The 17,241-nt window shown below is 34.7% G+C and overlaps 2 protein-coding genes across 3 annotated transcripts; one reads left to right on the forward strand and one right to left on the reverse strand.

Moving 5' to 3' along the window:
- The first annotated feature begins 2,003 nt into the window (after positions 1 to 2,003).
- LOC105348945 (mitochondrial inner membrane protease subunit 2) lies at positions 2,004 to 15,914 on the forward strand. Of its 2 annotated transcripts, none has more exons than XM_066081080.1 (7): positions 2,004 to 2,096; positions 11,261 to 11,403; positions 11,716 to 11,825; positions 12,862 to 12,927; positions 14,387 to 14,434; positions 14,739 to 14,841; positions 15,626 to 15,914. In XM_066081080.1, the coding sequence occupies exons 2-7, from the start codon at positions 11,278 to 11,280 to the stop codon at positions 15,746 to 15,748; spliced, it is 576 nt and encodes a 191-aa protein (XP_065937152.1). In that variant the 5' UTR covers positions 2,004 to 2,096; positions 11,261 to 11,277; the 3' UTR covers positions 15,749 to 15,914. The 2 variants fall into 2 exon arrangements, with proteins under 2 accessions (XP_065937152.1, XP_065937151.1); XM_066081079.1 differs by having other exon boundaries at positions 2,021 to 2,101.
- On the reverse strand, positions 8,141 to 9,213 carry LOC136274723 (zinc finger CCHC domain-containing protein 12-like). The gene is made up of 2 exons (XM_066082260.1): positions 8,346 to 9,213; positions 8,141 to 8,253 (listed from the first exon to the last, which is right to left on the reverse strand). Exons 1-2 carry the CDS (start codon positions 9,211 to 9,213, stop codon positions 8,141 to 8,143), a joined length of 981 nt encoding a protein of 326 aa, XP_065938332.1.
- Positions 15,915 to 17,241: the final 1,327 nt, after the last annotated feature.

Raw genomic sequence — 17,241 nt, forward strand, 5'->3', positions numbered from 1 at the left:
TTACTTAAAGGGACTTGGACACGATTTGACCTAAAATTTTCAAATTTCATTTTTTCATTTTCAATGAATATACTGATAAATAAAGAAGTTTATAATGCTATGTCAAAATTTGAAAGTCAAATATCAAGTTATAAGCAAGATACAGAGTTCATAACTCTTTGTTTTGTAAACAAAGCTTGAATATTGTCATTTTTACATATGTGTTGTATTGGTGTGAGTTTCAATCAAATGCATCTTTCTTTTGTTGATAATAGTATTTATAAAGATATTGAATTAGTTTAATTTGTTTTTTACATGCCACTTTGTTAAAGAAATGGTAATTCTCTACATTACATTTTTTGTAAACAACTATAAGACTCGAGCTTTGTTTACATAACAATCAATTCTTACCTCTGTATCTCGCTTGTAACTTGACTTTAACATTCCACATTTTGGTCAATCATTTAAAATGCACCAGTTAACCATTTTACACATAAAAAATAAAAATAAATTTTTTGATCTCAAATCGTGTCCAAGTCCCTTTAAATTAAAACATTGTGTATAAATGAAAAAAAAGTTTTCCAATGATTTATATAAAAAAAACCTGGATAAAACGACACAAAAAGTAAGCAAAATTAACAATATATTTTTTTAATTTTCATTGTTTTTAAGTTGCATATTATATATGATATATTTACATTCTACTGTGTTTTTCCATTAAATTCCGTGATGGTTAATGCCTCTAAATGCAACACATATTCACTGCGTATGAATTTACGAGTAATTTACATAAGTAGTTCTCAAACAGTGATTTCTATGTTATCGGTTAAAAAATGTATTTCATGAATGTTGTCAAAACACCATGTTTTATAATTATTCGACAAAAAAGTTGACTTTATTGTAAAAAGCAACATTTCAAGAGTTATTTATCTTGGATTATATTTTCATGCTCGTCGATCTCATCTCAACAGTCTATGTGAAAACCAGTTTAAACCGGTTTTACAAAACAGCTGTTCTTGCTGTTACTTATTCACTCCCTCCGTGATCTGCACTTAATATCGATTTATTTAAGTAAACAATTGATTTCTTCAGTAAGGGAATGTAAATATAAGCATTAAATGATTTATTTTTGACGTCGTCGTGTCAATAACTGCCGTCAGGTGAACAGACAAATTATCATAACGCGCTAACGCGCGTTATTCAAATTGCCTGCTCACCTGACGGCAGTTATTGACACGACGACGTCAAAAATAAATCATTTAATGCTATAGTTATAAATTTTATATGATGAATTACGATGTATTTCATCATGTCGCATAAACAGCTGATAAATGTATATGTAACCGCTAGTTCTCATACATGTAATTAACACCCGTCTCATAATTAATTTCTCCTCTTTAGCTTGTCATGGAGCGCCTCCAATTTAATTTTCACACCTTTATTAGGAGACCGATTCAGAACTTAATAACGATTGCTAAATAAACATAATTATATATCTTCACAAGGATTGTCGTTTTATACAATATTAAAGTTATCAGTGAATGTGCCACAACTATAAACATGATCATATGTTTTCAATAAAGTCAATAATGACACGCATATATATTTATTTATAAATATTTATCTAAATATTATTATTTTTAAAACATCGCTATATATGTTATAATAATATATAATAAATGATATAGGCTAGGTGCGAAACGTCTCAGCGCGAAAGGTCTTTAGGAGCGAAACGTCTCAGCGCGAAACGTCTATAGGAGCGAAACGTCCCGTTACCCTGCGTTTTCACTTCGTTTTTGTGAAAACGCAGTGGCGGGGGCGGAAACCAGACTAATTGCTCTACCCGGTCTCAGGGCAAGTCGCCTCCAAGACAAGTCGTCCAAATGACATTCGTTAAAAAAAAAGAGAAAGGGTCCATGACCCATCAAATGCAACGAAGACCTAAACGTTTAATTAAACCATGAATTAATAGAAATTCACAGTAAGTCATCTGACCCTCTCATTGAAAAGTCTGAAAAGTGGCTGAAGTGTCGATGGGCTGAAACGTGTGGATACACGAACAACATATCGAGGCAATGCTGGCTAATTTTTCAGCATGTTAAGTTATATTAAAAACCGTAAGGTAAGAAAATTGTGTATTTTTTAGCTTGGTAAAAATTCTCTATATAAGATATGTACCTTATCAATCAGTTTCGTCATTTTGTTGTCAATCAATGCAATGGTACATTTAATTATAACTATGTTACATGAATTTTTTCATGAGCCTCGAGTGATGAGAAGAGGGCCCCTCCTGGGGTCTATCGTCCCTGACGAATAAAAAGTAGTTATTTTACTACAGAGTGTTAATTACGAACAGCAACTTTCACATTAGTTGTGCATTACCCCTTAACACTTGCATCTCTGTAGGTTAACAAGTGAAGGCATTTCAAAGTTATTAAAATATTACATAAAACATTCAAACACAGCTATTCAATTTACTATAAGCATGAATTAGAGGGTATAAGTGTAACCCGGGGTATTTGGGTTGATCTTAAGTCCGTTGTGGATAGAAAGTTGAGATGAATTCAATTTACTTCTTTATTTGATGTAATCAATTACAAAATAGGTATAAATAAACCCTGCAATAAAATAAATGCGAGTTAGGAAAGATAACTCTTACAAGCATGTAGTTTTGACAAAATATGAAAATATTCCTCTTTACAAACTAGACTCAAAAATATTTGTGTCTATATTTAAATTATCTGCTTATTAAATAAATAAACAATAATAATCACATCTGTATAAATAGAACTGTACGTAATCATGTCAAACTTATTTCACATGAGTTTATAATTAAATTGTAGAAATATTAATCAGTTTCATAATACTACTAATACTATGATATATATTCATATATAACTATACATGAACTAAGCTTTAACCATGTTTAAACAATGCTTACCTCACATGAGGTGTAAAGGTTGATTAGGAACAATATTCAGGATGTATAAATAATACTGTAGTTGATAATCTAAATTTAAGAAAAGAAAATACACTTACAATGCTTTGTACTCACTGATCAGACTGAATTTTACTATTAAACAAACTTTCTGATATTTAGTCATTTCATTTCTAAGCCAATTATATACTATCTTAGATATCTTTATAAATAATCTCACAATAAAACTGTATTTAAATATAAGGTAGTATAAAAAAAAATTGTAAATTAACTGACCTGATAAAGAATGTAAATTTCAAGTATACACAAGTAGACTTCCAAATAGGAACTGGTTTAACAAAGAAATTTCCCACTAAAATTGTCACATGACCAATAAAGTAACAGCTGACCAATTTTATCCAATAGAAATACAGGAATACAGGAAAAAGGGTATTCCTTCTAAATATAGATTTTGCATTGCCAGAGTTAAAAATAACAAATGATAGGACTCTTACATTAAGGTTAGATAACTGTATTAAATATTTTTGTTAAATATTGCATTGACTAAATAATAATAATATAATATAATACAATGCACCAATATTCAAATATTTTCATGTTAGAAAAAGATTTGAACATAATCACCAAAATTATGCAATAATACATATAATATAATAAACATATTTAATTCATGAAATTTTGCTCTACCACATTCTCCCCCCTGTTTGAAATATGTCGTCCCGACATTCACAGAATTCACTTCACTGAATTAGACGTCAAAATATCAAGAATCGCTTTTCCTGCCTCTGGTCGTAAATGTTCTAATAACGGAGAACTAGCTGCTAATGATGTCAGGCAATGGATTCGTTCCTTCCAGTCTGGTGTTGCTGTTCTCATCGACTTCGAAATCTGAAAATCGTCAGTCCTATAACGAAGAGGTAATCGTCTCTCCCGTGTGGATCTGCGAAGTGGAACCATTGGTTGCGTTTCCTCGTCTTCGGATTCAGTATGAGATGCATCTTGGTTATCAAGTGTTTCTTCCTGATTCGTCTCACTCTGTGTAGCGCTACTGTCTGTACTGTCCCTCACAGAGATATCTTCTTCAACACTCACTGTGTCCCTCGAAGAGTGGGCGTCCCCTTGTGTCTCTGCTGGATCTTGGTCTGCTTCAGTCTGAACTTGAGATTCACCAATAATATTTGAATTATTGTCACTTTGTTCTTCTTGACTGATCACAGCGTACCTCCATTCTGACTCATCTTCTGAAGAATGTTCAAGAAAATCATCAGTTTTGGAAGGTTCTGTAGGATTAATTGTAGGCTCCTTTTTCAGTATTTTCGATTTTCTCTTGACAGGAATAGGTTTTTGGAGTTGTGGGGTAGGTGTGTCCTTTAGTATTCCTATGGGTAATAGAAGGTTGCGGTGTAATGTTCTTCTACGACCTTCTCCGTTTTCCTTCTTGACCACAAAAACAGGTATATTCTCATTAGGTTGTCCAATAACTATATAAGGATCTGGTTCCCACCTATCTGCCAGTTTATGCTTTCCTTCAAATGCAACGATCTTCACTAAAACTCTGTCTCCAATTTTCACTGTACCTCCTCTGATTTTGGAATTGTAACACTCTTTCTGCTTGTTTCTGGCTTTCTCTGCTGTAGCTGTTGCTAGTTTATGGGCTTGGATTATTCGTTCTCGTAGATCCTTGATGTATTGAGTAGATGGTTCTTTTTCGTTCACTCGAAGACCAAATGCTGCATCGACTGGTAATCTTGGGTTATTTCCGAACATCAGAAGATATGGAGTTTGTCCTGTGCTTTCATGTCGAGTGCAGTTATAAGCATGTACAAATGGTTTGACGTATGCTTTCCAATTGGTCTTCTTGCTGGAATCTAGTGAACCTAACATATTTAACAGTGTGCGATTAAAGCGTTCACACATTCCATTTCCCATGGCGTGGTAGCTGGTAGTTCTAGATTTTTCCATACCCATGATTTTACAAAGTTCTTGAATCACTCTGCTTTCAAAGTTGGCTCCTTGGTCCGAGTGTATTCTTTCTGGGATGCCATAATGTACAATGAAGTTGTTATAGAACATCTCTGCTGTCGTCTTAGCTAACTGGTTTCTTGTTGGAATGGCCATGGCGAATCTGGTGAAATGATCAGTAATTACCAGTATATGTTTATAGCCTCCTTTACATGGTTCTAAGGTCAGAAAATCCATGCAAACCAATTCTAATGGAGAGGTGGTTGTGATGTTCACTAAAGGTGCTCGTTGATTGGTAGGAGTCTTTCTTCTTGTGCATCGTCCACATTCTTCAATCCAGGTCTCTATGTCTTTGTGCATTCCTGGCCAGTAAAATCTGTCACGTATCAAAGATAAAGTTCTATCCTTGCCAGGGTGGCCCATGTCGTCATGTAATGCTTCAAGTACTGTTGACGCATGTTCGATAGGTAGCACAAGTTGATGTCTGGTTTCTTCATCTATATGTGTAGCACGATGAAGTACTCCGTCTATCAGTTTCAGGTGGTTGAACTGTCTGAGTAGAGGATTTGATCCTATTTCATTCTTGGGCGGTTTCTGTTCATTTCTCACATACTCTATGACATGGTGGATGTCTGGATCTAAGGATTGTGCTTTTTCCCAGTCTATGATGTTTCCAGTGCTCATTCCTCTCGGGTCTATATCATTAAGTATAACATCGGATGAAAGAGTCAATGATTCTACTTACGATGAAGTAGCAGAATTGCAGATAGCTTGGACTGTCTCGATACTCATCGGAAAACGACTAAGAGCATCTGCGTCAGCATTACTTCTTCCTGGTCTGTACTTGATATCAAAATTAAATGCTGCCAGTGCTGCTAACCATCGATGACCCGTCGCATCAAGTTTCGCTGTTGTTAACACATAGGTAACTGGGTTATTGTCTGTAAAAACGGTAAATTGCTGTCCATAAAGATAATCTTTAAATTTATCACAGATGGCCCATTTAAGTGCTAAAAATTCTCTTTTATGTGGTGGATAATTCTTTTCTGCTTTGTTTAATCCTCTGCTGGCATAGCTGATTACACGTTTATGTCCGTTTTGTTGTTGATAAAGTACAGCTCCTAGTGCATCACCTGAAGCGTCCGTATGAAGTTCATAGGGAAGTGAACTGTTGGCGTAACCTAGAATAGGTGATGACGTCAGATGTTTCTTGAGCGTCTCAAAAGCTTGGTCTTGTGCTTCTCCCCATTTCCACTCTTTGGTCTTTGTCTTCCTCTTTGTCTTTTTCATTGGCGTTGGCATGAGATCTGTCAATGGTCTGCTAATTCGACTGAAGTTTTCAATGAATCGCCTATAGTAGCCGACAAATCCGAGAAATTTTCGAACTTCCTCAGGAGTTTTCGGTTTCGGCCAGTTAATAACTCTTTCTGTTTTATCTGGATCCATTTCCACACCTTCTTCAGACACGACATGTCCAATGAACTTCACTTTTCTCTTAAAGAATTCACATTTTCCTGGAGATATTTTAAGATGAGCTTCTCTGATGCGGTTGAATACTAATTTGATGTTTTGAAGATGTTCCTCGAATGTTTTGCCAAAAATTATAATGTCATCTATGAAAACACAGCATATGTTTAAGTTGTAATCTGTTAGTAGATTTTCCATAAGTCTTTGGTAGGTTGCTGGAGAATTGGTCAAACCGAAAGGCATACGATTATATTCAAAGAATCCAAGTGGTCCAACGGAAAATGCGGTGCGTTCTTTGTGATCTTCATATATTTCTACCTGATGATATCCAGACTTCATGTCGATGTGCGAAAAGAATTTGTTACCAGATAAACAGTCAAGTAATTCCTCAATCCTTGGAAGAGCATAGCTGTCTTTTCTTGTCATTTTGTTTAGTTGACGGTAATCGACACACATCCTAAGAGTACCGTTTTTCTTTCTTACTAACACTACATTAGACGCATATGGTGAATGTGATGGTCTGATGATACCAGTGTCTAATAATTGTCGTAGGTGTGATCTCACTTCGTCGTACATGGATGACGGAATCCTTCGGTATCTTTGTTTGAAAGGAGTGTCGTCTGTAAGGTCTATCCTGTGTTTTACCATGTCTGTATGGCCGACATCATTATCTCCCTTGCTAAATATATCTGAATAAGTCAATAGGAGATCTTTTCCGCTTTGTAACTGTTCTGTGGTTAAATCACTTTCTGTTATATCGACTTCATCTAAGAATTCTGTTGTCTCAGATTTCCACGGTTGTAGATTCTCGACAATAACAGGCTGTACTTCACATATGATTTGTTTAGGCGGTACCGTTATAGTTCTTGTAGTAACGTTAGACAATTTTACAGAAATTATTCCGTTCTGCTTATAACTATACAGTCTCAGAGTGTTCGTGATATCAATATCTTTGAAGTCCGGTGTTAAAGTAGAGGACTGTAAAACTGATGAAGTTTTATGATACGGAATTTCTTCGTCATAATATCCGTTTACATCAACAACACTGTTTGGCGGGAGTGTAATTCTATTCACTGTTCTTACAACTGCAAGTCTATAGTTCTTTTTTCTGAGTAGGTTTTCACGTATTTTCAAACATCTGAAGCTGAAGTACCATGGTGTAGTCAGAGATAAATTCTGTAAATATTGAACTCCATGTTCTTCTTTGAGTAGTTGCATCATGGATTCCAAAACGTTAGTTCCAATTAAAGCAGGTATTTGTTGACTGTATTTACTGTCAGGTACCACTAACATTACATGTTCTGATGTATGAGAAATGTTTTTAGGTATTTTCAAGTTAACTTCTATGTAACCTTTGTAAGGTAATTGAGTTCCTCCTGCACATTCAATCTGTAGAATGTTGTCTAAAGTTTTCATGTCAACACTTTGAGATAGTTCTTTGTTATAAAAGGATTCACTTATAGTTGATACAGTGGACCCTGTATCTATGAGAGCTGATATCTTTTTTCCGTTGATAATAATTTCCGTTTCTGTAGGAGGTCCAAATATCCCTGGTGGTATTGGTGTTTTCACATAATTGTTTGTAGTAATGGGACCACGAGATATCCTGTTATTCCAGCCTAATACCGGCCCCTCTGTATAGGCTTCCTGGAGTTTAAATTGCGACGTGAATGGTCTAGTCTCACACGACATCCTATGGCTATGTGTCCAGCTTGTCCACATCGACGACAGATGATCTCTCCTCTGTTTCTGTCTGCAGTTGGTCCTCTTTGCTGTTGTTGGAACTGGTTGTTGTCAGCTGATGTTTGATACGTGTTTGAGTTTCTCTGTTGTTGTCCATTGTATGTTCCTCTGTATTGTGTTCCTCTGTAATGTTGATTTCCTCTGTATTGCTGTGGAGCGTTTTGCTGTTGAACGGAGGACACCAGATGTTGCACCATTCCCTTTAATTCTTCCATGTCACTGTTTTCTGCTGTACTGTTTGTTGATTTGCATATACTGGTAGCTGTATTTGATTTGGATGTTTTCTGTTGATCTTGCTGATGATCTTTTTCGATTTGTCTCAGGGCTATTCTTAACTTGTTAAAGTCTTGTATATTGTCGTATTTATATCCACTTATATCTTTAAGTTCCTGTCTCAGTCCAGTCCAAAGCATTGAATGTAACATGGAATTCACTTCATTTTGTCTAACTATTCCTTTCTCTAATCCCTTTCCGATGATTTCCTCCAGTCTCCCACTCCATGCTGTGATGTCTTCATCTTGTCTCTGTCTTGCTCCGTAAAATTCTGATAATAACTGTTGTTTATTTTCTACACTGCCGTACACGCTATCTAATGTTTCTAAAATATCGCTTAATGGTTTATCCAGGCCTTGGTACATGACTACCCTGGCTGCTGATCCTGTAAGCGACCTTCTGATGGCGAAATCTTTTTGTTCTCTTGTGTAGCCTGAGTCTTTTAACACCATCTTCACTTCATATCTCCAGATGTCATAGGTTGTTTCTCCTTTGTTATCTCCACCGGAGAATGTTCTTATTTTCGGGGGATACGGAGACAAAGTTGTCACAGATCGTGTCCTTGATATGCTGGATCCCTCGGATGGTAAACTGAGTGGAGGTATCTTTGGTTTTACATCTTGTCTTACCCCTGTTTGTTCCACTTTACTAGCACCTGGTGGAATATCTTTTGTTTGGGCTATATAGTCTTTCATCCATTGTCCAAGTTCTGCTGGGTTATTTCCCTTTGGATTTAGTCCCATTGATTGGAATGTGTGCAGCATCCTCTCATAGACCGCTTTGTCAACTGGTTCGGACGGAAAAGGACTAGTCGGCTGAGTTTTGATGACACTATCTTCCTCGTCGCTCATGATGAATGATAATTAAATTCAGAATCACGATAAATTTGAACTTGGAATTCACTTATTTCATTCACACTGATTTCACAATTTGTTTCACTTATATTGATATATTTCACAAAACACAAGCACTAGAATTTCCTCTCAGAATTCCAGAATTCCCAGAGAAATCACTTGAAATCATTATTTCCTTTCACATAATATCACTAAAATTCACTATCAATACTCAGAGTGATAATACTATTCTAAATACCAACAGACCAATGTAAATGATAATTCAACAAAATGTTCACTATGCAGAGTAAATGTTGAATATGGCACTCAAAAATAAGTGTCTAAAGCTAAATTTCTAATTGAATTAAACCTTAATTAAAGAATTACTTTAGAAAGTCAGAATAATAATCTTCGTTGAGCAGGTGCTGTCACTACCGGAAATAAACAAAGTGTCTGTAAATCTAAAGTCCAAACCCTTCGACGGCTGGTTGGTTCCGGAAAATTCACTCACAGTCTATCGAAGATCCACAAAACACGTTGGGCGCCATTGTAACCCGGGGTATTTGGGTTGATCTTAAGTCCGTTGTGGATAGAAAGTTGAGATGAATTCAATTTACTTCTTTATTTGATGTAATCAATTACAAAATAGGTATAAATAAACCCTGCAATAAAATAAATGCGAGTTAGGAAAGATAACTCTTACAAGCATGTAGTTTTGACAAAATATGAAAATATTCCTCTTTACAAACTAGACTCAAAAATATTTGTGTCTATATTTAAATTATCTGCTTATTAAATAAATAAACAATAATAATCACATCTGTATAAATAGAACTGTACGTAATCATGTCAAACTTATTTCACATGAGTTTATAATTAAATTGTAGAAATATTAATCAGTTTCATAATACTACTAATACTATGATATATATTCATATATAACTATACATGAACTAAGCTTTAACCATGTTTAAACAATGCTTACCTCACATGAGGTGTAAAGGTTGATTAGGAACAATATTCAGGATGTATAAATAATACTGTAGTTGATAATCTAAATTTAAGAAAAGAAAATACACTTACAATGCTTTGTACTCACTGATCAGACTGAATTTTACTATTAAACAAACTTTCTGATATTTAGTCATTTCATTTCTAAGCCAATTATATACTATCTTAGATATCTTTATAAATAATCTCACAATAAAACTGTATTTAAATATAAGGTAGTATAAAAAAAAATTGTAAATTAACTGACCTGATAAAGAATGTAAATTTCAAGTATACACAAGTAGACTTCCAAATAGGAACTGGTTTAACAAAGAAATTTCCCACTAAAATTGTCACATGACCAATAAAGTAACAGCTGACCAATTTTATCCAATAGAAATACAGGAATACAGGAAAAAGGGTATTCCTTCTAAATATAGATTTTGCATTGCCAGAGTTAAAAATAACAAATGATAGGACTCTTACATTAAGGTTAGATAACTGTATTAAATATTTTTGTTAAATATTGCATTGACTAAATAATAATAATATAATATAATACAATGCACCAATATTCAAATATTTTCATGTTAGAAAAAGATTTGAACATAATCACCAAAATTATGCAATAATACATATAATATAATAAACATATTTAATTCATGAAATTTTGCTCTACCACATAAGGATAAAAAAGTATCCTGAAGAACTCGCACCAATTTTATGTAGAGCCCTATTGTTAGAAACTTAATTGTGTCCAATATAAAATTAAAGGATTTTGCACATAATGGTACATGTAGGTTTCAGACATTCACTACACCATATTTCATTCATTATAACATTGTTTATCACATACTGTTATTAGCATCATTTTGCAGAGAATATTAAAAAATTTAATATAATTTTGATGTTACATTCACTGTTGAAATGACGTTGAACCCCACAGCTGTCATACCAGGCTTAGGACTGTGTCCCTAAAGCCAGGAAAAATGCAGAGTGCCAAGATGCACGCAGTGAAGAGTATTGACTTATGAGTAATTTGAAGAGTAGTTTATTTTGAGTTCTTATTTTGTAGGTTGACTGTCTGCCATTATGAGAGAGACTTTGATAAAGGCGGGTAAGGTATGCCTGGGGGTGGTGATGACCACTATCCCAGGGATGTATGCCTTCCGAGAGGCAGTGGGTTACGTGGCCCGGGTCGATGGAATCTCTATGCAGGTTTGTTAGAAGTTACAGTTCTGCTTTTTAATAAATATCTCTTTACCAGGATTTGTGTTAGTATCTTGCTTAAGCAGGTATGATTCAACCATTATATGGTTATAAATTTCTGAGGTTTATACCAGGATATAGCATCAGTGTTGATAGTTGGAAGGGGGGGGGGGGGAGGCTCATCCAAAATATTATTGACAAGCAAAAAAAATAATAAATTCAATTTTTTTTTCTTTTTTTCTGAATTTAGAATTCAGAATTTTGCTGCAATACAGCACACATGAATACAACAATTACGGTGTATCATATAATATATTTCAGGAAACTTTGAACCCAAGTGACTCCAAAAGTCATGACTACGTTTTCTTGAGCAAGTCCAACAGTCTTCTGAAGAAAGGAAATCTCCGACATGGAGATATTGTGTCCATCAAGTAAGTCCTACCTGTAATTAATGTACATGTATACTGTACACAGAGTTATTTTCGTCACATGTACTTTTCAGCCTGATACACTTGCAGTAAGTTTTGCCCTGTCTCAAATTGGCAAAGACACAGTTGTGTTTAAAGAGAGATAATTTGAGACATTGGAATTCGTCCAGTCTTAAATTCACTGACAATGGGAGTGAAAGGGACGAAAATAAGACGGGGGCGAATATTTCCCTGTATACAGTATTAATATATCTGTAAATCTCAGTGGAGTATGAATGTGTCGGGGGTCTTAACATAAACTGAGTACTATACGTGAATATATAAAAATGACTACCAAGGTAAATGCTTTATTATTTGTTTTTTTAAGTTCTAGATCGTCCTTATAAATAAAAGAAAATGCATATATCATCAGTTGCCAAAAATTCGTAACAATCCCAGAATCGTGTTCCTTTTGTTTTCCTCCTGTAGCTCACAATAATTAATAGAGGTTGATGAAAAAATAATGAATATATGATTTAAAGTATTACTACAGTAAAACACGCTTATAACGAAGTCCCAGGGACGAGCAATTTAACTTCGTTATAAGTGTAATTCGTTATATCCGTCAAGTTTACAACATGAAATTGAGTCTTGGGAATGAAATTTACTTTGCTATAAGCGTCAATTCATTATAAGCGTGTTCGCTATAACCGCGTTTTACTGTATAAACATATTGTATAAGAAGGCTTATTTCATGTCACTGCTATAAAGTAGTTCTTAATACAGTGTTATAATAAGTTTAGGCAACCAATTTTAACCAAGCACCTAATGTGGAACACATTCTAAGGGTAACAAATCATGAGCCGTGTAGGATACATGTATAATATAATATATACATGTATATACCATTGTAACTTGCTGTCAAAGTTGGGGCAAGATTTCCAGAATGACTGTATGTGACATTGGATAAAGGTCTGAGATTTGGAACAGGCGTTATAGTCACAATATATCTCACTGAGATAACTGAGATAGGAATTAAGGTTTAATGTTCTGTTTACAGGTCTCCCAGACATCCTGCTACGTACATCATAAAAAGGGTGGTAGGACTGGAAGGAGACATCGTTCAGTAAGTCACAGAACCCACCACTGTAGGAGTTACACTCAACTTATAAAGGATGTGGAATGATAACACCCAGTAATGGCCCTGTGTTGTTAAGCACAGATTCTTTGTAAAGATCATTAAACATTTAATCTTATCAGCATTGTTTTAGTAAGTCACAGAACCCACGACTGTAGGAGTTACACCCAGCATATAAAGGATGTGGAATGATAACACCCAGTAATGGCCCTGTGTTGTTAAGCACAGATTCTTTGTAAAGATCATTAAATATTTAATCCTGTCAGCATTGTTTCAGTAAGTCACAGAACCCACCACTGTAGAAGTTACACCCAGCATATAAAGGATGTGGGATGATAACACCCAGTAATGGCCCTGTGTTGTTAAGCACAGATTCTTTGTAAAAATCATTAAACATTTAATCCTGTCAGCATTGTTTCAGTAAGTCACAGAACCCACCACTGTAGAAGTTACACCCAGCATATAAAGGATGTGGGATGATAACACCCAGAAATGACCCTGTGTTGTTAAGCACACATTCTTTCTAGAGATCATTAATTAAATATTTAATCTTGTCAGCATGCGCAATAAGTCCCAGAAACCAAAACTGTAGGAGTTAACCAGACTCATAAAGGATGTGGGATGATAATGCCCAGTTATGGCCCTGTGTTTTTCATATCTAGATCCATTACAGAGATCATTGTATATTTAATCCTGTCAAGGTTGTTGCTATACAGTAACTGTAAATTCCTTATATTACGCGAGTACTTAATTCCACAATCCCGCTGTTTTGTATCAAATCGTGAGAATATAAAAGCGTGAACGCGTAACATTTATTCATATTTCTTATAGTTCCCAACCGTCATAAAATAATAGTGAGAGTTTGAAATTTGCAAGAGATGCTTCTCGCGATTTTACGTTTATAAAAATTCCTCGCGTTTAAGTAGGAATTTACAGTAATCAGTTGTTACCTATTGTCAGATGTTTTTATGCCAGTATTTAAAAAAACGAGTGAGATAACAATTATGGTATAAGATCATATTTAAAATGTGTTTTATTTATTTCTCACCAATAATACATCATGTTAGTCAAACAAGAGAAATATTGACTGGTTTTCAGTTTTGATTGTTGACTGGTCTGCAGCAACATTTCAACTAGCTGTGAAATGTATATTAGCAATTATAGTTCATGATGCTTTAGATCACTGAAAAAATGTTTACCACTGTGACAGTAACTAGCTATGTATACAAATTCATCTTTCTGAAAAAAAACCTTGTTGATCCAGCAGTTGCATTTATTGAATTATGAACACAGTTGATTGTAAGGTATGCGGTACATGTATGAGGTTGCAGTAGATGTACCAACATTGTCCAAGAATCGCTCAGTTTATGAGGGTACAGCATATATCTCTCAATATTTCTGTTGTTTATTGTCTGTTGTTCCTAACTATATACATTTACATCTTCAGGATTCCAGAAAACACGAAAATAAACCCACAGTGGGATAACCCCAAAGGGTAAGTGAACTTAATTTCATTTTGTAATTTTGTTAGAAAAAAATTATTAAGTTTATATGTGGGGTGCTATTTGGTCAAAAGTTTTGATTATGAAGAAAGGAAGTCAAAATGGGAAGGGAACTTTGTCAACGTCCGACCGCACTGGTCATTTACGGGACATAACGCCAGGGAAGGTCAGTACTCATCCACAGGGTGAAGGTCACTCAGAAGATGCGACAGATGGTGATGGAGATCGAAACACCACGAGCCTGTTTTGATGGTAATTGATACAGTATTGCAGTTGTTCTCTTTATGTCTGTTTTAGAGTGTTGAACTATGCCAAGAGGACAATACAAGTTCCTAAGGGCCATTGCTGGGTGGAGGGCGATAATGCTCGACTCAGTCAAGACAGCAGGTTTTACGGACCTGTAAGTATTCTCACCTATCTTTGTACAGTTGTGTTAACCCATTCTGTATCATATATAAAATCAAACAGTGAAGATTTTTCATGTGAAGGGTAAGCTCAAGTTAAGGTTCCAAGGTGTCCAACTTGTACGTTTTGTTGTCCTCACAGCTCCGGATGACTAATGATGACTTGACCTTTATTAAAAGTCATTTCCAAAAGGGTCAAAGGACATAAATACGATAAATCTATCCATGAATGCCAATATTTTATGGCAGAGAAATTCATAGTAAAGTTTTGTATTCTTACCCGATGCAAATTTCTGCAAAGGTGCTAACCTGATGCATTTGATAAATGCACAATAGCACCTAATGCATTTGATAAATGCACAAACGTATCAGAACCCAATGAACTTATTGAAGTTTTTGCAGAATATATGAAAATGTAGTTTAAATACCATGAAAAGATTTATTTTTTGATGGGGCCAATGATGATTATGATGCTGAAGGATCATTGTGCAGTTTTTGATTTATGTCAGACTTTGTACTTTGCCTTAATAAATTGTACATGTAGTTACAGCAACATATACATGTGTAAATGTAGACTGCATGCCTCCATTTCAACACAAATAAGTAGATAACCGTTTTAAGAGAGATTGAAATTTTGACTTAGTTACGTCTGAGTTTTTCATGATCTTGAGACCATATTTTTTTTTATTTCATTGAGGTTAAAAGGTTTGAATTTTGTTATTACATCTTTTTTCTGATAGTGTAACAGATTTAGAGTTTTCTCCCTTACTCTGTTTCCAGATTTCACTAGGACTTATAACTGCCAAGGCAACACATGTAGTATACCCCCGCTGGAAGCGGTTAGAGTCAGTAGATGTGTCAGATGGACGAGTGATTAAGGAGCAAGAACGACTGAATATCTGAACACTCGCTACATTCGGGTGAATTGTGATTTGTAGCAATGACAGTGTTCTATATGTCACTGATGTGTTGCTTTCTGTTAACTCTCTGAGTGATATACATATTTTTATGACAGAAAGTGATTGTTTTGTAATTCTGGGTATATATAAAATAAAAAATAAAATCTGAACATTTTTGTAAGTTGCTGCATTTGTGATATGTGATCAGTTTGGCATTCTTTAACTATGTGTTATTTTATTTTGCTAGTTATCAATCTTTAAATCAATTTAAGATAAGCGATTTACAAAATACTTCAGAGATTCTAGTCTCATCTGTATAAGTTGGCAGGAAACTTATGGCAGGCCTCTTTTTATTCCATTTTGTTGTCAGATTATTGAACAGGAGATTAAGTGCAATGGCGCTTGATTGATAGAATTTTGGCTAGACCACATGAAATTACTCCCAGCTCAAGAAAAGATTTAATGCATACTTTGTGAAAATGTGTGTTTGAACCAGAAATTGAACCAAGATTCATTCAATCATTGTCAGTTGCTTTTCAATTGGTTCAATTGGATGAAACCCATATTCCTCATACCAGTAATTAAATTCATTTAAAAGATACAAAAAAATGTATAGCTTTATGAATTTTAGACAGACAGTTTGTAAGATGAAGTACCCTGATTTTGATAGTGATAATCCTTTTGAAAAGTATGTAAAGATATTATTATTTTTTTTAATCACTCAACTCAAATCTTTCTAAAAAATGTCAGTCCAGATTCAATATCTCTGTTAAATACATGTGTATGAATGACACTGACAAGGAATCAACATTTAACATCAGCCTCTGACAAGTTACCTGGGAAACAAGCAGGAAGGAATAGGACATCTTTTGGGTAAGTGTATGAATTGATTCAAATTATAAATGGTAAATTTCAAGTAAATTCACACATTTTGAAGGATGAAATAAAGTTGCATACATGTACGTATTTGCTTTGTAGCTGGGCTGTCATTGAGAGAATACTGCTTATACTGACCGGGGTTTTCATCATTTGGTCTCATTGGAATAATTTCATCATTCAGTCATCATCATCATCATCATCATCACAAGTCCTGTTATTTTACCATGGTATAGTACATTGTATTTCATATTTTATCCAATAACCTTTATAATTAATAGTATCAAATAGTCAATTTTCAATGAAGCTTATTAAAATTTCACACAATCTCTCAAACCTTCACTTCTATGTTCTTAAGATTCCTATAACAGTCCTATTCCTTAAAAAGGCTGGCTAGTCATGGCCATTTTAAGACTGTATTGATCTCCTTTAGAAAAAGAGCTCTGTATAGAAATGTAGGTAGAGGTAGATCTGATGGCTAGTTGTTGACCGCCCAGCCAGTGAGCCTACTCTGGGGTTTTTGATAAACAATGATCTGTCTGTCTGTCCCTCTCTCCACCACCATCAAAATTAGTATCTGTCTGATCTGTCAGCTTCTCTCTCTCTCTCTCTCTCTCTCTC

Source organism: Magallana gigas, chromosome 4 (genome assembly GCF_963853765.1).
Source record: "Magallana gigas chromosome 4, xbMagGiga1.1, whole genome shotgun sequence".
Taxonomy (NCBI): domain Eukaryota; kingdom Metazoa; phylum Mollusca; class Bivalvia; order Ostreida; family Ostreidae; genus Magallana; species Magallana gigas.